A 26,041-nucleotide genomic window follows, 5' to 3' on the forward strand; every position below is an offset into this window, starting at 1 on the left:
ACCCAAAAGGACAAGTGTTATGGGAAGAGCACACAGTGAAGACACAGGGATTAGTACCTCATCAAGATCCCACCTTGTGTCATTTCTGAGGACATGTAGCTCATTAAACAAAGGGCAACCTAAAATTAACTAAAGGAAGGGACAGCTGGCAGCACTTGAAACAAAGACTAAGCCAGAAGATGAGGAGGTAGGGAAGAAGGTAGGAATGTGCCAGCCACAGCAACTACAGCATTTAAAGCTGGAGATAGTGGTGTTGTTTCCATGTCCTCCCTTTGCAGAGGTACCTCAGCCTCACCTGTATTTCTGCCCACAACTGAAGATACCATCCAATGTGTATGGTGTCACATGGATCACATCTGTATCTCAGGTGTTCATATAGTATCTTCAGTCACTTTGTGCAGTGCAGGAGCCCTAATGACAATCATTTCAGTACCTCTGCATCTATGCACACTATCTCCCACTCCATTATTGCATCCACCTCACTCTGCACACAAGCTGCAGTGCCTGCTGCTTCTAGACATCAGTGTATCTCTCACTGGAAATGAACTTCAGTTGCCTCAGGCTACACAAGGAAGGTCCTTGACAGTAATATACCCATAACCTGGTTCTAAACAAGGTACAGTACCTAACACTTGCTGGCTTTTACTTTGACAAATGAACCTTTGTGTTATATGCAATACTTACTGCAGGCTTTCCTTCTGGAGCACATTCATCTCTTGTCTCATCCAGTGTCAACTCTGTAATGGGCAGTTTCTCTTGCTCTGAAGGCTCCTGGTTTGCAAGCAGCTCTTCCTTGGGAGTGGTGGCTTTGATGCTGTGAAACTCTTTGTCATGTGATAAAGTTTCCTCTGTTGTCATCTGCACTTCATTTACTTCTTTATGGTCTTCTACATATCCTTGACATCCATCTGTGCTTTCTTCCATCACAGAAGGTATTTCACTTTTCTCTGAACCTTCAGGTAATACACTCTCTTCAACTCTGTTTTGGCCCTGAATGCTCCCTGCACTTTGCTGGGGCTGGGAGCCATCCTCTTTGTGTTCTTTTTCCAAGGACTGTTCAAGCAGAACGGTTTCCTGGCCGACAACATTCCCATCTTTAGTAGCACCTTTCGCTTCTGACTCAGGTCCCTGTACTGTTGTAATTATAGTTTCTGTCACAGCTCCTTCAGTAACAGCCTGTGTTACATCTGATTTTACTCTTTCAGCAACTTCATGAAGAACTTTTTGTGTCTGTTTGTCCAATTCTTTCAAATTTTGTTCAGTGGCCTCTACTTCTTGAACTGGTGTAGCTTCCTCTGTAGTATCTGGGGTTTCTAACAACTGTGAAACAGCAGAAACCATCTCAGTTGTCTCCTCAGCAAGGGACACTTCCATAGTTTCTTCAGCACAGGAAGCTTCTGCTGTCTCCAGAGCAGTCACAGCTTCAGAGGTTAGCTCCAGCTCACTTGCTGTGGTGTCATCACTTACATCCTTTCTAGTCTCTGGCACTGTCTCAGCAGCTGCCACTGCATCCTCCACAGTAACACCTGGTTCAGCTGTTTTCTGAGTTTCTTTCTCTTCCTCTTCTCTCACCTGCTCAATGCACTCTGTCAGAGCAGCAGATATCCATGATGGTGACCTTTCCTCAATGCTGCTCACTGCCCTTTCTTCTTCCACAGTGGTAACAGCAACTGCATGTATCAGCCCTTCCGATCCTTGCCCCGTCTTCAGGGTCTCCTTTTCTGCTCTCTCTTCCTCTGAGGTTTGTTCTCTCGTCGCTTCAGCATCTTTTGCTCGTTGAGCTTCCATTTTCTCCTGTTCTGCTGCTTCATATTCAGATAAAGGAACAACAGCTGGAACATCAGAATCTTCCTCAGCTGTTTCTGCCATGTCTTCTCTTGCTTGTTTAAGATGAGCTGGTTCTGGCTTTCCATCTGACTTTTTCTTCCTGCGCCCAGGCATCAGTTTTCTAAATGGAACCCATGATTCATCTTTTCCAGGCTCACCATCTGATGTTGAATGCTCCAGGCTAGAACCCACAACAGAGTCTTCACTTCTCTCCTCCATTCTGGTTTTGGATCTCCTTCTTGGAGTAACTAACCTTTTAAACGATTCCCATGTTGAAATGCCTTCACTTTCAGACGGACTTCCAGCCTGTTCTGGGGAAGAATTCCCTTGTCCTTGGTCACTCTCCTGAGAGCTAGTAAGAACTGCATCTGTTGCTGTTTCTTTGCTCTGTCCAGACTCTTCTACTTTTTGGCTTTCTTCATCAGATGATGATGACTTCCTGGCTCTTTTCTTTGAAGAACCTACACATATAAAAGTTTCCCAGGAGACAGAGGTATCAACTTTTCTTCTGGGCTCTTCTGTAATTTTCTCTGGTTTCTGGTCAATCCCATTTTCTTGTATTTCTCCCTGATTTTCATCAGCAACATTTTCAGTTGCAGATACTGCAACATTCTTTGTCTTATCAATTTCTTCTTCTTTATCACTTTCAGAGGGCCTTCTGACACGTTTCTTGGGAGTCACCATCTTTTTAAATGATGCCCAAGGTGTAACAATTTCTCTTTTTCGCTCCACATCTGTAATTGTGGCGTCTTCACTTTCAGTGACCTGCATTCCATCTGCGGATTTTTCTAAAGAGGGAATTTCATTCATCTCCTCAGGAGAAGAAGCAGAACTCTCCCCCTTTTGCTCCTCTGGGCTATCTGGGGAATCTGATAAGTGCTGAATTGGTTCACCCTGTTCCCCTAACTTAGATTCTTCTCTTTTACCTTTTTGCTTCTTTCCAGACAGTTTTTTCAATCCAGTACCTGTAAAGAGTTTCTTTAAAGGGCTACCTTGTAATTTAGTCTTTTCTTGCGAAGACAGGAGTTCTGCTTCATTTGTGATACCTTCTGGAGGTCTCTTTCCAGCTGCCTCTTCAGAAGTTACTTCCATGGCTGTTTCATCTTGTTTGACAGTATCAGTTGTATCTGTGCCAGGTTTTCCCTGTAGTCCTTCATCAGCAGGTTTGACTGACTGTTGATTATCCTCTGTGTCAACAGATTGTTCAGAAGTAGAAGAGAGTAGAGTTGACTTTGTTTCATGTTCTTTGCTTTCTTTCTTCTCTGTGGTTCTATCCAGAGCTTCTCCCTGTGCAACATCTTCTGCTGTGGGTGACATTTTTAATTCTGCTTCCTCTGTTTTTTCATCTAATGTCTCTTTCCCAAGAAGAGCATGTTTACTTCCTTCTTTTCCTTCAGATTTTCTACGCTGATCACTAGAAATTTCCATTGCCACAGTTTCACATGTCTCTTCAGAGGCTATTTCAGTTCTGTCATCTCTTTCACACTTTTCCATTGACTCCAGTTTTTCTCCCACAGGTAGGCCTTCTGAGGATGCTGTCAATTCTCCGTTCACACTGTCAGTGACAAGAGGTACCACTGACTTTGTTTTTAGTGGTTTCTCTGTCACCTCACCTTCTTTCTCTCCTTCTTCAGTTTTTTCTTCCTCTTTACCAAGATTTTCTGGGACTTCCACCAGTTTCCTTTCTTGTTCATCTTTTTTTACCTCTGCACTTTCTTTTACAGCTGCTGGGTCCTCTTTTTGTCCCTCCTCATCATGCTTGACTACCTCTTTCTTTTCACTTCCTTCTACTCCTGTGGCTGCCAGAGTCTTTTCTGACTCCTGCACTTCACCTTCAGTTTGCTCCTTTTCATGCGCTTCAACAGTTACTGCTGTCACATTTCTCTCTTCATCTTGCTTCTCAGACTCAGGTTTCTCCTCCTTTTCACTGATTTCAGTTGTTAATGTTGTCTCCTCTTTTTCTATCCCCTCTTCTTTCACAGGAGACTGTTGTTCATCTTCTTTAGGCTTCCTAAAACTTTTCTTTTTTCTAAATCCAGTCCACCCTTGAGTAAAAAGTTTTCTTAATGGTGATGCAGTTTCAGTGGCTAAGGCAACTGGCTGAGAACAAATCTCAGTTGCTTCTGATATTTTAGGAGATTCATCTTCTGTTTTTTCGTTTTTCAGTGTATCTTTGGTATTGTCTTCTGCAGAGAGTACATCTTCAGGCACTGCTGTTTCTTCTGAGGCAACTTCTTTTTCATCATCAGCTCCTTCAGGGACCTTTGTTTCCTTTTTCACAGTAAGCAGCTGAACTGGTTCTGATTTTCCTGTCTTTTCCTTCTTCACTGTGAATCTGAACCCAACAAATTTAAAAACCTTTTTAAAACCCAGATCATAAGACTGTGGCTCTGCCACCTGGTCTTCTGCAACTTCTTCCAAAGCTGGCAACTGCTTAATTGAATGAGCATCCTCCTTCTCAGCATCTACACTGTCTGTGGTGCCCGAGTCAGATGGATTTGTCTCCATAGTTTCAGTGTCTTCCTTCACAGTTACACTGGAATGTTCTGTTTGTCCAACTGTTTAAACAACAACAAAACCCCAGTTAATTTCCTTCTAAATTTAATGTTATAATATACCTTTATATATTTTTCATTATTACTAATTTGCATAAGCATACACGTTCTATTATTATCGGCGTATCTTTTCTATATGCTACTAGTACATTTTTAAGAATTTGTTTCTGTTCTATCCCTATTATAATTATTTTCCTTCTTCATATCATTCTACAATTCTTTCCACAGTTTATTTGCAAATACACCTTTCAAGCTTATATTCTCTTATTCTATACCCTGATTTTGCAGTTCTTGTTGTGTGGCTTGTGGTGTTTTTTACTTTAAGGCAAACTTAAGTAAAAAAAAAAAAATATCATAGACTATACCGAATAATATATACAATTATTCCTGAAGCAAAGCTCAATAAATACTTCCATGCAGACAGACACATCTGAGGAAACCCAACGAACAAAAAAAACCCTGCAAACAAACAAAGCAAAACAAAACTCAAAAAAGCCTGTTGACCTAAAATGATGACAAAAAAAGAAAGCTTATTTTACAGCTCTGTCCCAAAAGAATAGTAAGATGTGAAAACGCCCATGGGAAATCACCTGTTTTTCTGAAAACTCACAATCCCTACAAAACAGGTAACAATATATTGCTTTGAAGATCATGAATCTTTGGAATTCTTCTATACAATATATGTATGTATTCAAAACATACATAGCATCACCATCTACAGCAATTCCATGTTGTTTAGAATGAATAAGGTTGTCACTATGCAAGAAGGTAAAATCCCCCACTGCTCACATGTCTGTTTGCATTATCTTTTCTTTGAGGACAGTTTGCATTTTTCGTTCAGGTCACTGGCAACCCCCTCTCTCAGTCTTGCCAGGATAATTTAAGTATTATTTCTCCTCTGGCCAACTCAAGTTCAGAGACTGGCATTGTAAATTACATCTACGGCATATTCAAGACACCAAAAGATTCTTGGGCTTGGATGCTGTCAGGATTTCAGTTTAATATTCTCCTTGACCCTAGATTTTGTGCAACAGGCAAAAGTGCAAGGCCATGAAGGAACATACTCTTCTCTCCGACCAAACCCGTTAAGAGTGCCAATACAAAAAAATAAAATTACTTTAAAATGTTAAATGTTGAACAGCAACACCCTAAAAGAAGACATGGTCCCTTTCTTTTAAGCTGTACATGTGCTACTTCAATGTTCCGAAGCAGGAGGAGACAGCTTTACAAAGCACGGAATCATCAACTTCCCTGACGTGATTTGGTTTTTATTTGAACCACCTTGAAGCTGCCTCTGACTCTGCAGCTGGCCTTACTTTGCTGGAACACCGCATCTCCAGAAGTCCCTCAACGCCTCTTGCTTGGCCCGGTTCTCCCTTTTTCAAGGGCTGCTTCTTCAGAAGCACACAGACAATGCAGTCCAGGTAAGGGTGCAACTAACTACACAATAAGCAAAACAAAATCTACAAGGATAATGGCTTCTAACTGCTATGTAGAGGGCAAATTATGTTTCGCTATCAGCAGCCTACCGGTTGTTGTTTCCAAGTCAACATAAGCAAAGCTTTTTGTTTTTCCTTTATCTAACAGTGCAATATTATTTACCTCAATTGTTAACTCCTAATTCAATTAAAAGCCTGACCTCTGCTAACATGCTAACTCCCCAAACATTTCAGACCAGAGAAGTTTGAACTGAGCCATTTGTGAGGGCAAAGAGCAAGACAAAACAGACATTTTGAAGAAGCTGCCAGAATTTTTAGTCTATTGGTAATATACCTCTTGCAAACATCAGTACAATCCACAAGCAAAATAACTCTTATCAATCAAACACTTTTGTTTATTTCAAACATATTTTGTTTATTTAGTTTTATTTTGAGACTATAAAATGATAAAGCCAAGGAACCACTCTTGTATTTGTGTTCATTTATTCTTAGGTCTGGAAATAAAGTCCTTGTCATTTCCATAAAATAATGTAATTTAACAGAAAACCATCAAAGGCTTAATGGGAATTCATGAAGTTAGAGGCACTTCTTCAGAGACTATCTTCAAAACATCACATATTTTATAATTGTTTGGTAACAGGTACTTTAATATATTCTTAAGCTTGTTTACACTAAAAATTATTCTTTTGGCTTAGCCAGCTATGAAGCTGAATGCTGATCATTAAACATTGAATAAAAATTTGCTCAGGAGCAAGGCCTCTTAGCATCTCTGCTGGAAACAAGGTCCATAGAATCTTTCTGTTTGTCCCAGCCCTGCATTAATGCAACATGTTTATTCTTAGACACATGAAAATCTCCATCTGACACGAGTTAGATAAAGGTAGACTGAAATACAGGGCTGAGAGCAAGTGGGGAATTCTGGGTCTAAGTGGGAAGGACCAGAAGTGCAGGAAGGCAGAAGGGAATGGAGAAGTCAGAAGGGCACCTGGGACTGCTGAGCAGCCAGAGACATGGACTTCTATGGGCTCACCTTTCCTCTTGCAAACACTCCCTGGGAATGCATGCCCTTCAAACATTGAAAAACCTGAGGTTTCAAAAAATTGTAAAAAGGTGACATTTCTTTTTTTATTTATTCATAATTTTTTCCTAATTCCCTTAAGAAAACATCCCTTTGGAAGTTTCCTTCCAAATTTCCTTCCAATTCTGTCCAAAACCAGAACAGGTGTTTAGTGTAAATTCAGTGTTTAAAATGAGTTTCAGGTATTACAGATAAATGGAACTACTCTAAGAGTGGAATGATAAAGAATATGAATAAATGAGGCATTCCATTTCCAAAGAAAGATAAGATGTAAAACCAGCATAATAAAGGCATCTCTTCATATTTAAGATAAGTATTCAAAGGGTTTTTACTTATTTTGTTTATAAAATGAGGCATTCATAACACCCAAAGATAAAGACCATGTCTCTGTAAAATGTTTTGCAGGTGAAAAGAGCAGTGACTATTACAAAATCTGCAGGTATGGGTATGCATTACAATAGCAAATGCAATCATAAAAATAGAGAACACCTAGTTTAGAAGCAGTGATAAGCTTTCAGAACTGTTAAGTCAAGCTGACGATAATTAGGTCTTCCTTGTGAGTCCATCCACCAGACATGCTACCTTGCAATACTTCACTAAACACAGTGCAAAAGGAAAAACTAACAGGAATATTGACTGACTGAACACACTAATACCAGTCTGAAAATCACAGCTATGCTACAACACAGCACACCTAAAGTTAAAAAACCCTCCATCATGGTGCACAGATGATATACTTAAGAGACCTTGCCCGAGCACTACTCCTTCAATTCCACCAAACGATTTAACCTGTCCAGAAGGTATTTCATCCCCAAAATAAACTTCCAGTGTCAGCTGTTAAGTGATGTGCTGCTGCTGCACCCAGTCTCTACTTTGCCTCCTTCTCTAACATTTTAAAACCCCGGAAGAGTCTTTAAAACTGAATTTCTGATGCCCTTCCTCAGCATTTGAGGAAAAAGGTGCCATTCAGGAAATTTGCCTGCATGTTGCCAGGAGGCTGCCACTGTTGTGTGACAAAGCTCCAGTGCCACAAATATCCAAGCTGTACTGTCACAACGTAAACACCTGGAACTTTGTATTTAGCAGTTGAATTCTACAGTCAAGTTTTTATTAATGATACTTCAGTGCCCAAACACCGTGAGGGCAATTCTGAATGCAGAAAGGTTTGGAAGTTACTTACACAAGGCATTGCTGGTCAGAGTTCTGTAGCATGTCACTACCACAGGTATTCTGGCAAGACAACCAGCATTTTCTGAATTAATTCAGTGGTTTTGAAAGCACCTTTAAGAAACACCAGACAGGTTCATCCAAACAGCTACCAGAAAACAAAACAAAACAAATAAAGTAAAATACTGATATGAATAACATTTCCTTAGGTTTCTCCTGAGCAGGGCTATATGTTACTAGCTATGTGCTAGCCAAGGAATAGAATACAACAAAAATATACCTAGAGAAAGTGATAAAGATCAGGGGTGATATCATAAAATTAATACACTTGGCTGTTTAAAATCCACTGTGGCTAAGGACCAACACTGAAATTCTATTTTAACTGCTTACATACCAGTTAACTTTTCAAATATTTTTAATTGAATCAAGGTGCTGCTTGTGTTTTAGTAACTGCAACTTTTATTCTGAAAGAAACTTTCAAAACTGACAGTCCTGAGGACTCAAAGGTGCTTCATTTCACAATTTCACAAAATAGGTACTTACTCCACTGTAAGAATTTATTTCTATTTTATTAGGAGCATGCTGATCAGTTGTTGGAAAATTAGTATTTTCAGAATGACTGAACTCCTGTCTCATCCCATTAAAAATAAAATGAGTAATTAAACTCCTTTTTTTTGTAGACTGACAGACATAGCTGGCAGTGCAACTTAACTGCTCCCAGCTCTCATCTCTCTCCAGAAGTGAAAATGTGTTTCTCCCCCGGTAGCTGCCAAAGAGTTAAAAAAAAGCACGATGACTGCAAGAGTTAAATCTACAGCACTTCATGGGCTCGAAGTCAACCATGTCAACATCTGGAGTTGGTTGACTTTTCCCCCTAAGGATTTGCAGCACGGCGCTGGATTTTTTCCATGAATTCCCTACATTCTCAATCTCTCAGATGGATGTGACACACACCCAGCGCCCACCTCGCAAACTCCTCTGGCCACTGCAAGGCTCCAGAGGACTTTGCACTGTTTTCATTTATTCAGTGTTTAGGGCCAAATCCTGCTGCTGGTCACATACACAACTCTCTCACTAGGTTTGCATGAGCAAAAGCAAATGCTGCAGCCCTGAGGTGTATTTTACAACAATTTGCCTTCATTGTGTCTAGTTTTGCTACAAATACAACTTGTAAAAAAGCCACCGACAAACCACCAGCTACTGCTCTAAAACTCATATGATACAAACAGAAGGCTGTTAAAAAAATCTGAACCAAGCCTGTATTTGTCAAATGCAGTTTTCTCTTAACTGCACAATTCTTCTAATTCTCATTAGAAACATTAATGACAATATAAAGAAAGGACAAAATTGATACATGTAATTAAAAAACAAGACACAGCCTGAAATTACAATATCTGTGAAAAACCTACCCTGAACAGATTTATTTAGAATAAAGTAGTTATTTGGAATTACTTGTGAAATTGAGCACTTTAGCATAATAAAAAAAAAAGGGAGAGGAAAAAAAAGAAAACTAATCTGTGCTTTTAAGTTTCCACTGCAGAGTGTACAAACTGGGCATTACATCACAAATTCTGATTATTTTAATCACAAATTTCAGAAGGTTGAGTTTAATAAATCAAACACACTACTCACTTCACAGTAACAAAATAACACAGAAATATGATTATGTTTTATCCTTCTAATGATTCAATTTTTTTAAACTACAATTGTGACATTGCTGCTTCTTAACAATGTATTTTTCACAAATTCTTCCTTCCTTTGCCTGCCACACACCATATTTAATTCCACTTCGATGTACAAACAATTCTTCCATAGAAAGCACATACCACATCCTTCTCCCTTCTATTCACTCAATTTTCCAAGGACTGACTTGTCATGTTCATTGCAGGGAACAGGTTCTTTCAGATTAATTAAATAATGAGGGAGGATTTACAGAGATTTCTGCATGCTAAATCTCAAATGCATATCCATGCAATTCATGAGCTTTTTAACCATGTTGTTATTTCAAAGCTTTTGAAACAAGTACTATTTAGTCTTCAGTTCTCTGGTACTTTGGTGGCAACTGAAGAGTTAGGTTTTAAAATCTCACATACTTTTGTGATTATTTTTAAAAACAGAAAAAAGGAACAAGCTGCAAAATACCTATTATTTTTTCATGGCTTAGAGCTCCTTTAGAAAGCAAAAGCAGCATCCCCAGAAAACGACATCATAGAAAAGTAACTGAACAAACAAAAACCTCAAACACACAATCATTTTGACTATGATACTGTAGCATTCTAACATTCCCCCAAAAATCTTTATTTTTAGAAGATTTTGATTTAGCTGTACTTGTCTGCTCCAACCCAGAGCTTCTCAAATTCCAATTCTGAGCCCAGCTTCTCAAATTCCAGCAGGAGAAGTTACGTATTTCCTTTATTCAAGATTAAGATATTTCTTTTTTCATTTCAGTGTTTCAAGAAACAGCCCTAAAAACCAGAAAACACTGTAGTTCTTTAAAAACAAATAAAAGCCTTTTAAAGCCAGAAGTGTCACTAGCTATGGCTTGGGTATAGTTGCTGTAGTTAAAAATTCTTCATTAAATACACTCACAATAATAAACTGCTCTCAGACCAGCACAGCTGTTCTGTTTGGGAACCAAACCAGCATGCTACAAATATTTATGAAATTTCATGGTTAGACATGCTGTCCACATCACACGTTCAGTGACTTGGTTCTGCTTCTTAAAATAAAATTTACTCACTAAGCGTAAGATAGACGCAACTCTAGCACTTGGGTCTTTGAGGGGAAAAAAATTCATGGCTCCATTAGCAACAAGGATGGGATAAGCAATACAGGCCAGTAAACCCTGGGACATTTTTGAGAACCCCTAATGATTAATGAACAATGAAAAGCAGATTGAAATTTTTTCTTTATCAAAACGACCACATAAAGCCTAATGTAAACATCACAAACTCACCACAAAGGAGATGAAGCTGCATCTGCACTAATTAGACACATGACAGCTTAATACACTCCTGCATACCAATAAGCAGAAGTTCCCTGTCCCTTCCAAGAAATGGTAACACATACCACAAGCTAAATGCAGTTCTTGGGAAATGTACTATAGAAGCAGCTGTGCTGCAGTGAAAATCTAAGGTTCTTCCACAGGAATTATTAAATAAGGAAAACCTCAAACAATCAAAACTCTGCAAACCTATAAAGACATTGCTTTTGAAAAACAGTTTAACCTTTAATTGCTAACAATAAAAGGAAATAAAAAAAATAGAGAGCCCTTGAGGAAAAAGACTCAGCATGTGATAAGCTCATTAAGCATCGAGTTTAATGAAAACCCTATTGTAAACAGCAGTAGGATATCTCCTCCACTACTCACTGATTCAAATCACGTACAGTCCTCCCCAGGGCCCGCTCCAAATGGAGCCGCACTTCTACGGGCTTTGTTGTCCATATGTATTGTAAAGTTAGAGTATTTTGCATGAATAAACTCCCCCTATTTGTTGAATTCATTCACCGGCTCTAGCAAACAATATACAAGAGAGTAATTATTAATACAATGAAATAAAGATTTCCTAGATAGCTAGAGCCATATATCATCAGTCTGAGAGAAATTCTGATGCAAATTAGCTATCTTTAGGTAAAAAAACAACATAAAAAATCCGGGGTTTGTTTATTTAAATTTAATAATAGTACTTTGTTTCCCAGAGAAAGACATGTTTGTCTTTCTTTGACATAAGTTTTTTGAAAAAACGTAATGTTTTATCTTTTAATTCTTTGCTCCTCCAAAAGTCATCTTTTCAGAAAGTCCAATTAGTTTACAGTATTAGCTCTCAGTTTCAGTGGCTTGTGTGCTAATTCCTTAAGTAAGATGTGTGGAGTTCAGCACACACAAGCATTGAGTTTTTGGTACTCCAGGCTGGGATCCCACTGCCCCCCATACACACGCTCCCCTTTGCCACTGTGCTAATCCCCTCTGAATTTTGCTTTGTTAAGATAAAACAGCAATAGAGCAACAGCTTCATTTCTCTCATGCAAATATTTTTACAACATATAAACGATGCTAACTTCCATATTCCCTCCAATTTCACCAAATTTAGCTCTTAAGGTATTTTACTGCCTTATTGCCTGACTGATGTAAAATAGCACCATCAGTGCAGTCACTACCTTTTCTATCCATTCCCCAATTTCAGATATCAGGTCATAGCCCCGTCCCGCAGAAAAACACTCAGTCAAGACCTCCACATTCACAAAGCCACCATCACAGGTACCACCACATCGTACGTCCGACTGAGGCGATATGACACTTCCTGAAGTTTCAGCAGCCTTCGCTTGGAAGCGATTCTCACCGAGATAAAAGTACTTAAGGCAGACCTTTTAACTCCTAAGGCCCTGCCAGAATTCCAGAGTCGGTAACGCCGGGGGCTCGGCGCTCCGAGGCTCTCGGGCAGCGGCGCACGGCCGCAGCCCCGGGATGGGGATGCTGCTGCCGCCCGCACAGCCCAGGCGCTGCCGAGCGCAGGGAGCAAACCGCGCGTGCCGGCAGTGCCACACCGCCTTACCCGCCATCGTCACTGTCCCCAGCATGGCCGAAGCCACACCGACACCACCAACTCCCGCTCCCGCTCCGAGGTTCCTCCCAGCGGCGCGGGGCAGCCCCAGCCCGCGGCAGCGGCGCTTCCAGCCCCCGGCACACGGCTGGCTGGACGGACGGACGGCCGACAGAGAGCCTGCCTGATGCAAGTCTGCCTGTCGGAGGGCTGGGCTCTCCCCCGAGCCCCACGGCCGCTCCCCCTCGTCCCGGACAGCCCCGGGCCCCGCCCGGGACCGCCCCCCGCCCGCCCGGCTCTTCCCACCGCTGGCCGGCACGAACGTGGTATCTCTCGGGGTCCGTCTCGGAAATGCCGCTCCGAGCCCTCATCTCCCTCTGCCCCGAAGGGAACAGGCGCCGGCCACGGCTTTCGAACCAGCCGCCCGCTTCAGTTCCCGCTGTTGTAATGCCTTCCCGATGCAGCTTCCCACAAGGCATCCACACCCAACCTCAACAGATGCTGCTAAAAAGCCCCATGGATTTTGTCCCTCATAAACAAAACCATACAAAAATCACTTCTGTTCTTCCACACTGAAATACTTGCTCCTTTGCCTGTTACTATGGGATTGGTTTGGGTTTGTTTTGTTTTCATTTGTCTGAAGGGTTTTTTTAATTGGAATTCTCTACAACCTAATTACTTATAAATTGCCTCAAATTCTGCTGTCAAGAGTTTCATAGACTCCAGATACTTGTATAATAATTTAATGCTCCTACTGATAGTAAAAAAGGGATGCAATAAAATAAAATGTAAAGGCTCAGTATCTAATACAGGTGCCCTCCTATAATAGCAACAGTATTTCTCTTTTGATTACAACTGATTATGTTGAATATTTCCAAAGTTCTGATGATACTTTGAGCCTTCATCTCTCTGACTGTCAGAGCCAACTTCCCAGCAAATTTACCAGAATATCTGGTTAATTTAGTTTTACAGTGGCAACTTTAATGAGTCTAAGTCATCTCTCAAGTGGTCTTCTGAATGCAAGATTCAAATAATGATGACAAGAATCAACCAAACCAAAAAACTTTTAATCATAAACACTTATTTACTGTAGGCAAACACTTGTGTTGTTTCAGTGCTTGGTGCCACAATACTTCTGAGTTTAGACTTGCAAGCAAGGTGAAATAAACAATGAGTGTAGAACATGAAGTGTAGCATTAAAATGGGAGATTTTTCTATGTGGAAAGATATGTCTGCATGAAGCAACTAAGAGATACCTCTTCTCCACCTTTATTCATCTGCCTAAGGACAGATGAGGTGGACCAGACTAAGGTTCAGAAGAGTGGACAAAGAGAAACATCTGAACATGACCTTTATTTGAAAAACTCTTTTCAGTGCCCAACTGGGCGAGTTTTATTTGTCTCTATAGATGATGTCACTTTCATCTATCATTACCAGCAAATACATGCTGCATCATCTTCATAAAAGGATTTTTCACTTCAAGAGCAAACACATAGTACTGTTTTCCCTCTCACATAAATAACGCTACCATGTGGACTTGGCTCCACTGTATAGGAATATCACACAACCACAGAGAGATGATTCTCAAAACAAAGCCAAAATTTCAAAATTTTTCAGGCAGCCTACTCAAATCCAGATTCCTAATGTTGTGTATGTTCACATCATGCCATGCAACTGGTTACACATAATTACCTGCACTCAGAGGAAGCTTCTCACCTCTTTTTTACATATCCTAGGAATGTCATTTCCGAACAACTAAAACTACCCAGGATTCTTCAAAAATAATTATAATCTTTGACTATTGACTTGAAACTCATGCCCTTTTGATGGCCTTTTCTTTTACTTGATCGAGAAGCTGAGTTTCAACACGAAATCTTCTGACACTACTTCCAAACATCAAGTATTTTCTTTTCCTTTGTGACACTGTTTGGCAAGTATCCTCCCCCCAATCCCTGTCCATTTAAGAGTAAAATTTTAGAGAAGTGGAGTTTCATGAAAGATAAAACAAGTTGCATTCTGTTTCTATAGTGTCAAAAGTCCCTCCTGATGCGACTTTTTAAAAAAAGGCACAAAAGCTCAGGATAAAATATGGTAGCCTTCTACAGGGACAATAGTATTATGGCAATTAATCTGAAGATGTGACAAAGAATTGCTTTTACCAGGTTTCAAACCCTAGAGTACACCACGGGTTACACAGGTGTCTTAAGGCACTCTGCAGGCTGATGCTGAAGATAGTGCTCCCCCTGTCACCATCCTTTCCCAGCTCACCACCAGCAGCATTGGATGCCTGCTCTGACTGAAAAGCCCTCCCTCTTGCCATCCTGCCAAAAAGTCAGCAGGACTGCTGAAGCAGATCTCTCAACACATGCCTGTGAACGAAGCAAGAAGAGGCTGATGAGAGCAGGAAAGGTGCGCTGCCAGATCACACAGGAGAAAGAACAGCACATTCCTGACTGTGCAGCAAGGCAAGGGAGACATTACCAAGACAGAACACACTGGGATGCCTATGATGAGAAAGGTTTTGTGGTCCCAATGCAAATCCAATTAAAAGCTGTAGGAAAGGGAACTTTAATCAAGGTAAAACCAAAAGATTAGCAGCCTGTCCTTTCTATGAGTACTGAATCATTTATCATTAATACCACTGATGAATTAACATAAAAAGAATTTCTGCCTTATGAAGGAAGGGACAAGCCTATGCAGCAGGAACTAACACAAGAAGTGGAAACTGAGTTGTTCCTAACAGGTGGATGTCCACTACTGACACCAACACCTCCAGTCTACAAGCCACTTGTCATGTGAACTCTGTCCTACAGCGAAAACATCTCCCACAAAACAGTGCCCAAGAAGCACCTGAGCAACAACAGATCACATGAGTAATACCTGCTCAGCAGCAGACAGCTAGTCAAGCCCCATTTCTATTTCTCATCCCATTCAGCATGCAGGCCTCTATGGTAGGTCCACTGAACACACATTTGTACTCACCATTTGCTCCAGCAGACTCCGTTTGCTCTCCGGGTGGTTCTTGGAGCAGTGAAGCCACCTCTGACTGCTGCCCACCCGCTTCCTTAGATGCTGTAACAGCTCCCAGCTGCAGTGGCTCCTGTGGGGAGGCATCATCCTTCAAATTGTCTTCACCAACATCAGGTACTGGTAAGCTTGCATTTAAAGCCTGTGTGGTCAAATATTGATTGAAGGATGGTAGTACAGAAAGACAGAGAAGGAAAGAAAAAGAAAATGTCAGTGTTAGGCTAGATTCCCCCTCAACCCCCATAGAATATTGTTCTTTCACTCTCATTTTGAATATATACACACAAGCAATTTTAACTTTATTAAATAAAAGAACTTCTGTGAGGGAAAAAAAACCAAAACACATAATCTGGGACTATTTATCTATTCATGCTCTCCTGCATGAAATACACAGAAGAAGCAGGTCTTACAGACAATGGCTTATAACCTTGTGTAGAAATTGGTTTCTTCCATGAAGGAAAACTCCAGGATAAGGTGAATCTAGCTGATGGAAAGAAATTCTTCATTCAAAGTGTCTGGTACAACTGCTCTGATATATGAATGAATACTCTCTACAATATAGCTTTTGGTATTGCTCCTCAACTGATGTGCTTATCTTATCACCATCAACAATACAAAGAAACTGAACTATTCAGGACACAAAGCAGAAGACATATGGATTTCCCATGAGGAAATGCAGTGGAACTGAGATTAAAACTAGAAATTTTGGACCTCTGTTATTAGGCAGAAACTATTCTTACAGGAGGAAAGAGCTCTGCAATTCTTTGGGACTCAGCCCTATAGCATTTGAAATATTTTTTCTAGATTTGCTAATATATGCAAAAAGAAGAATCTGTTTTTCAGCTTCCACACTTAACACATTCTAATTATTTTCAGAATCTGTATTGGTTTTCCCTATAAGAAGAAATATACTTTCACAAGCATTTTTTTTAAAGCATGGAATGTGTTGTGGTCATTATAAGATACTTAATTACCCTTTAATTTATTGATTACCCTTTAATGAACTAGTTCTCCAACTGATTCTATTACCTTCCAACAGAAACCATTTCAACTAATTAACTGTTATTCCTGAAGCGAAGGTTTGAAGTTCCTCTGGTGGAACAGCAAACTTTAATTACGTACCATTGTCTTATGATTTGTCTGTACTCCCAAAATACTGCCACTGAAGCCCTATTAATTAATCAAAGGTACCACAGATACATTACACCCAAAGATGGGATCTAACAACCACATAACCACATGCCTGAAGCACCAAACTGGGATCAGGAAGATGCCACATTCCTGACAATTGTCTTCCAGCCCCCTCCCCCCGCCCATAAACCTTCTGAATGGGGAAATCTATTTATTTCTTTTTACTAGTAATTAGCCTGCTGCAACAGAATTTCAAATCAACAGACAGAGTGCCAGGAAAAGGGCTTTCCTCTTAATCATCAGATTCTTTTCACATGCTGGGTGAGATCTGGGAGAAGCGCCGTACCCCACTTCCACAGGCATTGAAGTGTGTGCATTCAGGTTCCCAATTTTCAGTTCAGAAGCCCTTAATTAAGCCAAATTGTTTCCACCCGGCGTTGTTGCGCTCCTCAAAGCTGCCTTTCACAGCCACATAATCCACCTCACGAAAAAGGATCCCATTCTGCTCCACTGCCAATACCACAGATGGAATAATTTGGCTTTAGAGTTTTCACATGCTGAGACCAGATATTAAATAGAAGAAATACGGAATGGCTCAACACTCAGATTACATTCCCGCTTCTCACATCATCCTTCCCATAAATCTAAAACACAGGAACTCAGGAGGGATAAAGATACCACACTACTGAACAAAGGCACGTAAACCCTGGGAAGCTCCTCTGCAGTTGCACACAGCATTAGCTGAATGGGAGTAACCAATTAAAGACAATCAAGAAAATCAAGACATAGAAAACAACAACCTAATTCTGAAAGGGCTTTAAGATTCTTCAGTACAAGTTCAGTAGAGGACCATTACTATTTTTTAATAAATAGTAAGTTTTAATGATTCGTTCTTGAAAGACACCTGCTAGTCCAGCAAACACAAGAACAACCTTGATTTGACTGGCTCTCAAGAAACTTGTCTATCTGAAGAAAAAGCCATGGATGACTATTTCAAGATGACACTCTCAGAATTAGCACCAAAAATTCTTTCAAGTCACAAGAAAGGCAACAGCACTGAATATCTTAGCATTCCTCACGTTATTCAAAGATTTCTTTGCCTTTCTTTCCAAACCTCCCGTGGGCAGCACACCATTTTAAAGCCAGACCCATGTATAGACACACATGTACAGACACAGTCAACCATTTGCCTGATAAGCACCAGTGGACTCTGCAAAGAGCCAGAGTACAAAGGTACTGGGTACCTCAATGTAGTACAGCTTGTCTCCTTTTTAAATCGAGCACAGACTGTTATGATAAAATATTAACAATGGTAGTACTTGCTATTACCCCAGCTCTGAATTTATTCTATAGTTTTGGTGCATTCAGGAAAAGAGTGACTTTATATAATCCTAAAGATTGGTGATTTCAGACCAAAATTCAGAAGTCACGGGGTCTAGCAGATAACCCCTTTGGATCTGTTAAATCTGCAATACCTTCCAGTATGAAAAACAGAATTAAATATAAAACATCACTAAATATAAGACTATAGGCAGTTTTTACAACCAGCCAGTGTAATTATAATCCTTGCTCACCGTGTACATAAATTCAGTTTTGGAAACAGGATCCATCTGTCACAACTGAGTAAAAAATGTAAATACATGGAAAAACCTCAATATTTTCAAATCTGACCAGACCTGCAATATAACCCTACCTTTTTACCCCAGTCTCTTGGGAAAGAGTTTGATGTGATTCTTGGCCTTGGGAAGGCAAACTTAGATTTTCAAATCAAGTGTTCTGCTTTAAATAATTGAATAATCAAAACTAATAAAATAGTATTTTTTCCAAATTAAAACATGCAAAGGAGAAGAAACCTTTGGGGAGTTTGTAAAGTGAAAGGAGACATAACAGCATCATTAGCTTAAATAAAGAAAAAAAAATTGTTCTAAAAAAAGTTGCTCAGGCTCTTTATGAGGGTCAGTGCAGTCTGTCCCACTGCATTAGTCCTCAAAAGAAACTAATTTCAGTTTTCCTTCACATTAACTGCTTCATTTCTCTGAAGGGATCTAAACTGCAGTTTAGTCCAATTATATCTAATTTGGTGAGCAGTGCTCTTAATTCCATGGAGAATAGTTGTAAAGCCTAGACAAATACAACAGAGTTTAGAGAGACATGGGTGAAAACAAAATTTAAAAAGACAAAAATTTACGGTATTAGGAATCTTTCTGTTCATCTTTACGCATTTATCTACAAGTAATGAGACATTACATTTGGCAGGTTTATCAACATTTATCAGTTTTTTGTGGCACACATTCATTACACTCCTTTGATTATTAATTTATGAATGTGTTGTCTCATGAACATGGGAGAAACCAAGGGGAACTGGTTATCCAGTTCACTGATCTTTCAGCTTCTTCATTCCCAAAACAAAGGGCCGTTAGCAAAGCAACACTCCAGTTTCTGTCACGCCACTACTGTACATCCTGCATATATTTTTTAATATTTGTCTCACATTCACCACAAAGATGGAAGCAAAGGGCAGGCACCCAGCTAATGAGACTAAAATGCACAGGGCTTGTTGCCCACATCACTCTAACCAAGAGCAGCTTCTGCTCCATCGTGCATCCAGCAGCAAGCCCAACGGTTAGATCCCATTAAACGCACACAAAATTGAAAATGGATAAATTAACAGGACAAATTGAATGAGATGTGGATGAACTGCAGGTCCCTGATCTCACTGTACATTAGTGGATGCTTCCTTCAGGCACCATTCCTGAGGGGTTCACAGCACCCAGCCTCTTCCCCCACCAGCTATCACCATCATTCCCAACATTCCTTGTACCAGACCCAAATCATTCCAGGGATTCCTCACACCAGGCCCAAACGTACCAGAGTTAATTTTGCTTCATTCTGTTAATCCTGCTACACTGATTCTACATTAGATTACTAAAATAGCCAGATCCAGCTGTCTGAACAACTGAGCAAACTAACATAATGGTCTCTAATATTTTTCCTGAAGTTTGATTTTGAAACTCTGGGAAAGACTGTTGCTGTGCTCAGGGGGTCTGCTTTTAGCACATGCTGCTTCATTAAAAAGAACTTCAAACACCAACACTTGGGAAAAGAAAAAAATTGGATCATTCCAACCCTTTGTTCACAGCAGTTTGTCTTGTTTTGCATTAGCTAAACATTAGAGGCTTGTGGGATACTGCAAGTTCCAGGTGAAGAAAACACAAGGCCCTTCCTCTATAGGGCACATAACAGCACACTTAACTTCATTACCTGATTTCTGCCTCCTGCAGACAAAGCCAAGAACTTGCTCCACACCTTTCAGCTCCTCATTTACCCTATTCTCCCCCAATTCTCAGCTTGATTTCACTGTGACACCTCCTTACGGATGACTACCCTCGAAATCCAAATGGATAAAACAAAAGTCAAAACACCAAAACGTTTCTACACCCAATTCATCCCTGTGATCTCTTTTTGCAACCTGTGAAAGAAACACTACCCCCAGTCTGTTATTCTGAAGCCTGATCCAAACGGAGCTCCTTCACAGGTCTCCTACCTTTCAGCTCTTTCAGACAGCACCTTATGGAAGCATTTCACAGGTACAGCTCAGCCAGGCTCTAAGGACCAGTCAGAACAAGGGCTGAGCACGCAGCACGATCCTCCCCTCTCAGCAACCACACCCAGGCTTGCATTTCCAACCTGGAGGACTTTCAAAGTCCCGACGCTCCTCTTTGCATCTCTTCAGCCTCCACCACATCAAACACAAGCTAATTGCCTCGGCTTTCAAAGTGCCCGGCCACTCCCTCCACCACCTCCCTCTTATCTCCTATACTACTAGGGGGCTATTTCACGCTTTTGGTGCCGCTACGACACCAATTTCCATTGTGCATTTTTTCAATTACACATTTTTATTCTTTCGCCCCAGCCACTCCACAGGCATGGTCAGCCCTCCAGACCTTACCACTGAATTGTTCCAGTCTCTTCCTCCCCAGATGGAAAAGAAGTATCTAATGGGAATCAGACCCTGCTGAACCAGAGGAACCCTGCAGCCTGAAACCAAATGTCTCAAACTGGGCTCCCAGAGACACAGTCTAGGGACTTTCCTTGTAGAAGCTTCGTTTCACCACTGCTAACATAGTATTTTCAGGCTGACTCAGCTTCACTCACCAAAATGCAGTTGTTTAAACAGCAGATGTAAGTCTGCCCCAGCTGTTATTTGTCAGGCACTCGGACAATAAGACACTCTGACACCTCAGCTGGTAACCCCTTTAGAAGAGACAGTTCCAAATATTTACTGTCTAGCACACACTTGCTCTCATTACAACACAGGTAGCATAATCAAGTTACTACTCAGAAATGGGAACCATCATGAAAACACTGTTTGAATGACTTGCTGCTCAAGTGGGGGCCCTTGCATGCCAGCAATCCACCACACTACATCTTCAAGCCATCAATCCCCATGATTGATTTTGATGTAAGAATAGCTTATTAGCATGCCCATATTTTTCCAAATTCTCTCTCTGAAAGCTTCCCTACACTGTTTCAGGTAGCTGTTCCAACAGAGCTTGGCTCCTTCCACAAGGCCATGGAAAAAAAAAAAAAAACAAACTGTATTAAAGCTGGCACCTCAGACTTCTAAATAAAATGGAAGTGGCACATGTGTGATTGTCACTGTTAGCTGCAATGCTGGTAGGATGACACTGCTATCCTGGCATTGCCCACATGGCTTGAAGTCACCTTCTGTCCCATGGGAGGGCACCATGCCGGCATTTTTTCCCATCTCTCTGATGCTTAGCATCAAAATTGGAAGTTGGGTGAGAGCCACATCACTGCTCTGAACAGAGAAGGTGCTCACAAAATGGAGATGCCCAAACCAATCCAGTCACATGCTGCCACCAACAGAAGTGCGACCCAGCTTCTTGTCCAACTCTGGACACAAGATCCTGCCTGCTCCCCTGTACCTGCAGCTTCTGCTGAGTCCCAGAAGCTAACACATCTCGCTCAATAAGTAGAGAATGACCTTGCCAAAGAACTGGAACAGTTTTCCAGGGGCTTAGCTCCTTGAATGAGCTCACACAGTACCAGATGCAATAAAGGAGAAGATGCAGGTGCTCTGGAGAGGAGGCAGGAGCACATGAACCACCTCACCAGACATCTCCATGGCTTTTGTCAGTTCAGGACATCAAAGTTCCGTTTGGCCTTCTTCAAGACCAGAAAGATCTTGTTCCTACTTCTATCACTAGTAAATCTAGTAAATCCTTCTCAGGCCAAGCTTCAGGCCTCCATGCTGTTCAGGACAGTCTGCCCCTGAGGTTTCAATGAGTTTTCACCAGCTCACTGCTACCAACAGGAGAAGTTTTTTTTCATTTCCCCTCCTGCCCTGCTGCAAATGCTTGCCTTGTCCTGGCTCTTGGTCTCACCTCTACAATGTAGGAGTCAAATGAACTCACAAGCAGATCAGGAAAATGGTCCAGCAAGAATAAATTTCAGTTTCCTGAAGGGTTAGTGAGTTTAATCTGCTTATAGAAAGGCAAGGTTAGGACACAACACAGCCAAGTGAGACTGTGTCATCTGAGGCAAAACAAAGAAGAACAGGGGAGGAAGAAAAGGAGGGGGGAAAAAAGAATCACTGTCACAACAGCAAGGAGGTAACTCCATCACAAAAATCAGCCTTCTGTAGAACCATACCCTGCCTCTTGGTTTCAACAGGACCTCAGGGGTCAATTCACAGATCTGATTAATTCAGTTCAGGCAGCTGAATGGATTAGTACCACCAGGATCTCCCACACCTCCCTACAGAAGTGGCTTCCCACAGTGGTGGCTATGCAAGATAAGGAGCAGCTCCTCCACTGCCAGAGTTTAAGTCTTGTCTGCTACAGTAAAGAGATCTGCCCGTTTCAAGTCCCACTACTGTGGCAGGCTGGAAACTTTGGAGCTGCTTTATGTGTAACTCACCAGGAACTTTTGAGAAGATGGGTCAACAGCTGAGGTACTCACCACAGGAGCCCACATTTAACCCACCGTGTTCACAAGCCAGGGCCCAAAGCTCCGTAGACCAAGTGCTTTCCAAGGTCCCTAGGCTGTAGAAGTGAGCACACTGAAACATACACCCTCCCTTTTTTTAACCAGGATACTCAAAAACTGGTACCTGGCCAAAGAGTCACATGTGAGTAACAAAACGGCTTAATGACTATAAATTTTTTCCTTTCTAGAAGAAAAGGCGAAAAGGTTTTCATCTTGTAAAAAATGCAACTACATCATGGAAGAAATTTAATTAAGTATTTCAAGGATTTCGCATCACAAAAGAAAGCGCAACTTCTCTGGGATTTTATATCCTGTATAAGACTAGTTGCTTAGATAGTTTATTTGTAATTGCCTTGCCAAGGCTCACTCAAGATGGATTCCACTGAAGTAATTTTCCAAAGTTTTTTCTTCTAAAAAGGTTGTAATAAGCATTTTAATTTGGAAAATGCAAGATAGAAGACCACCCTCCAAAAGATTCCCTATTTTCCACAAACATATTAGCTATCTGACAGATTTCTCCAGGGACATTGCAAGACCTGGTAATTTTCAAATTCAAAGAGCTGGAAGGAATAATGATGAAAAACTGTGTCACAAATCTGCACAGAGTTACTTTACTTTAGTAAGACAGACTAAATGAGACACAAAAAATGTATGACTAAACTTCATTAAAACTGATTTTTCTTTTTATGCAATGTAATGGAAGGCAAAACCAGCTGTTTTATGAGAACAGCAATAATAAAACTTCTTATAGCAGTGAAATGGTAATAGAACCTCCCCAATTTTAAACAGTTCTACTTGAATAATCAGGCAAAAATCTACTACAAGACATTTTTCCTAAAGCTCAGAAGACATAAAACACAGTATTAATAATAATCTGTACTTGAGAACAGTATTACTGTGATTCCCATTTTCAGAAGGCCTTAGTTCCCTTAACTGGATAAACATGGCTATGAATATTATGGCCCTTCTTCAAAGTCGCATTATCTTAAATTTTAAACAACCGCAATAGCCAAATGCTTGCCTGATATAAATTCCCGCTTTTCTAAACGTCAGCATCTGAATTCTAAAATTGCCCGACAAAACTGCTAAATACTTTGTGAACCAACATCAACCCCCAATGCTTATTTAGTTAAAAAAAACATAAAATACATCTTAGTTAATTTAAAGTTCATTCGCAATGTGGTTTTCAAATCTGTCAAAACACGCACAAGGAGGTCTAGTGGCAGCCAGGAACTATGGGAAATTCAACTTGAAAGTTAAATCTGAACCACAAGGTCAAAGAAACAAAGTCATAACCGGTTCTCAAGCTCTAATACACCCACGCACCAGTCACAGAAACTTCGGAGTCTCCCTGCTCTGAGCACCCAAACTCTGAAGAGCCCAAAGAAGGGGATCTCGGTAGAACGTGGCATTATTTCTCCCCTCACTAACTCCCGAAAGCCACGTTATGTAAACACACAGATGCACATAACCTCCCTTTCAGTCCCAAAATCCCCTAAACGCGCCTATTCCAGAGGGATAAATGGGTTCATTCATAATCTATTTTTAAACACCAGACATGTTTTAGAAGAATTTCTTTCAATTCTTCAACGTCTTTATTTTAAATCACACATACCTAGAGCTCCTTCGCTCCCCACGGACTGGGAGTTCGGGAGTCCCTCCCCCTTTGCCCCCTATGCGGTACGACAGCGGGCCGCACCAAAGGCATGGCTCCAGCCCTCGCCGCCGACACCGCCGCCCCTTCCCCGCGGCGGCGGCCGGGGGGCGGCGGCTGAGGTGAGCCGAGCCCCGGGGTGCGGGACGGGGCGAGAGAGGGGGCACAGCGCGGCTGGCGCCCAGCCGAAGGCACTGCCGAGCCGCGCCCCGACGCACCTCCCACCTGCTCCCTCGGGAGGGGAGAGGATGGAGTGGGGGGGCTGCGGAGAGCCGCGGGAGCCGCGGCGATCCGGCCGCAGGACCGCAGTCAGGAGGCTCCTTGGCGCAGACCTCGCCGCGGGTGGGTGCGGCTCCTCTCGCCCCGGCCGCACACAAAAGCGGCGGCGCCCCCGCAGCCGCCCTCGCCCCCCGCCCCGCCGCTGCTGCCGCCGGCGGGAGTTTTATGACTGCGGCGCCGGCCGTGGCGCAGTCCCGGCCCCGCCGCGCCCCGGCTCCGCGCCCGGCCCCCGGGGGGTGCCCAGCGCTGCGGCAGGTGGCCGCAGCCGCGGCGGGAAAGTTTCCCCGGCTCGGGGGTGCGGCGGGAGCCGCCGACTCGCGTCCCTCCCGCCACCTCCCCGCCGCCCCTGCCTTACCTTGGCGGGCTCCGCCGGTGGCTGGGGCTCCGCCGCGTCTTCTGCCGGCAGCGGCTCTGGGGGAGTGCTGGGGGGCTCGGCCGCGGCCTCGGCCCCGTCCTGCGGGGCGGCCGGCTCGGCGGAGCTGCCGGCGCCCATGGCGCTGCCCCGCGGCCGTGCGGAGCCGCGGGCGGGGGCTGGCGGTGGGCGGCGGCGGCGGCAGAGCCGGGAATGAAGGACCCCGGCTCTCTGCAAACTCCTTTAGGGCGCGAGAGGGGGGAAATTAAAAAAAAAAAAAAAAAAAAAAAAGAAAGGGAAGGGAAGAAAACAAAAAAAAAAAAAAAAAGCGCGAGCGAGAGCAGCGAGGAAAATCACCTCCTCCCCTGGTCCCCCCGCCCGCCTGCCTCTTGCTCCATCACATGAGCAGATCCCCGGACACGCCTTGCAGCATCAAACCGGGCTGATAAGGAGCGGCCAAGGGGGGCAGCGCCCTGCCCGCCGCCGCTGCCGCCTCTCCCCGCCCCTCCCGGGCACCGCCAGGGCGGGGGCGCCGCCCGGCCCCCGGCCCTCCGCGGCGGCACCGCGGCGCTGACTCAGCTCCTCGGCCCCCTCGCCGCTCTCCCGGGGCCGGGACGAGCGCCCACCCGCCGGCACCCTCACGGGCTCCGGGCCGGGGACCGCGCCCCCCGCCCGGCCACGCTGCCCCTCGCCCCCCGCGGGGCTCCTGCCGCCTCCTGCCCCGGGCGCTCGGCTCCGCGGCCAGCAGCCCTCAGCGCCGGCTCCGGACCTCAGCCATGCTGGGCCTGCCGGAGGGAAGGACGTCCCGGTTTCAGCTGATGCAGAAATGTAAGGTCCCATGTCTTAGGCAACTTTGAAGAAACAAAAAATTCAAGCCGCCTTTTTGTTTTTAGGACTTCTTTTTGTTTGTTGGGTGGGGTTTTTTTTGTTGTTGTTTTTTAATTGTCGTGCAGGATAGATTCCCAGTTATTAATTCATG

The 26,041-nt window shown here is 42.7% G+C and overlaps 1 protein-coding gene across 4 annotated transcripts in view; it reads right to left on the reverse strand.

Moving 5' to 3' along the window:
• The window catches only part of AKAP12 (A-kinase anchoring protein 12), a 30,603-nt gene extending 5,101 nt beyond the window's left edge, over positions 1-25,502 (reverse strand). For 2 of the 4 annotated variants that reach the window (XM_071435618.1, XM_071435613.1), the window contains exons 1-3: positions 25,066-25,502; positions 15,590-15,776; positions 685-4,385 (exon numbers count right to left, since the gene is read on the reverse strand). In XM_071435618.1, coding sequence (XP_071291719.1) covers positions 685-4,385; positions 15,590-15,776; positions 25,066-25,203 — 4,026 coding nt within the window. In that variant the 5' untranslated portion in view covers positions 25,204-25,502. Of the gene's footprint in view, positions 1-684; positions 4,386-12,619; positions 12,800-15,589; positions 15,777-25,065 lie in introns of those variants that run through there. The other 2 variants (XM_071435622.1, XM_071435630.1) reach the window with 2 other exon arrangements.
• Between the last annotated feature and the right edge of the window lie 539 nt (positions 25,503-26,041).

The sequence above is a fragment of the Agelaius tricolor genome, unplaced genomic scaffold (genome assembly GCF_023055355.1).
Source record: "Agelaius tricolor isolate 1412-34295 unplaced genomic scaffold, bAgeTri1.0.p SCAF_1, whole genome shotgun sequence".
In the NCBI taxonomy this organism is placed as follows: Eukaryota; Metazoa; Chordata; class Aves; order Passeriformes; family Icteridae; genus Agelaius; species Agelaius tricolor.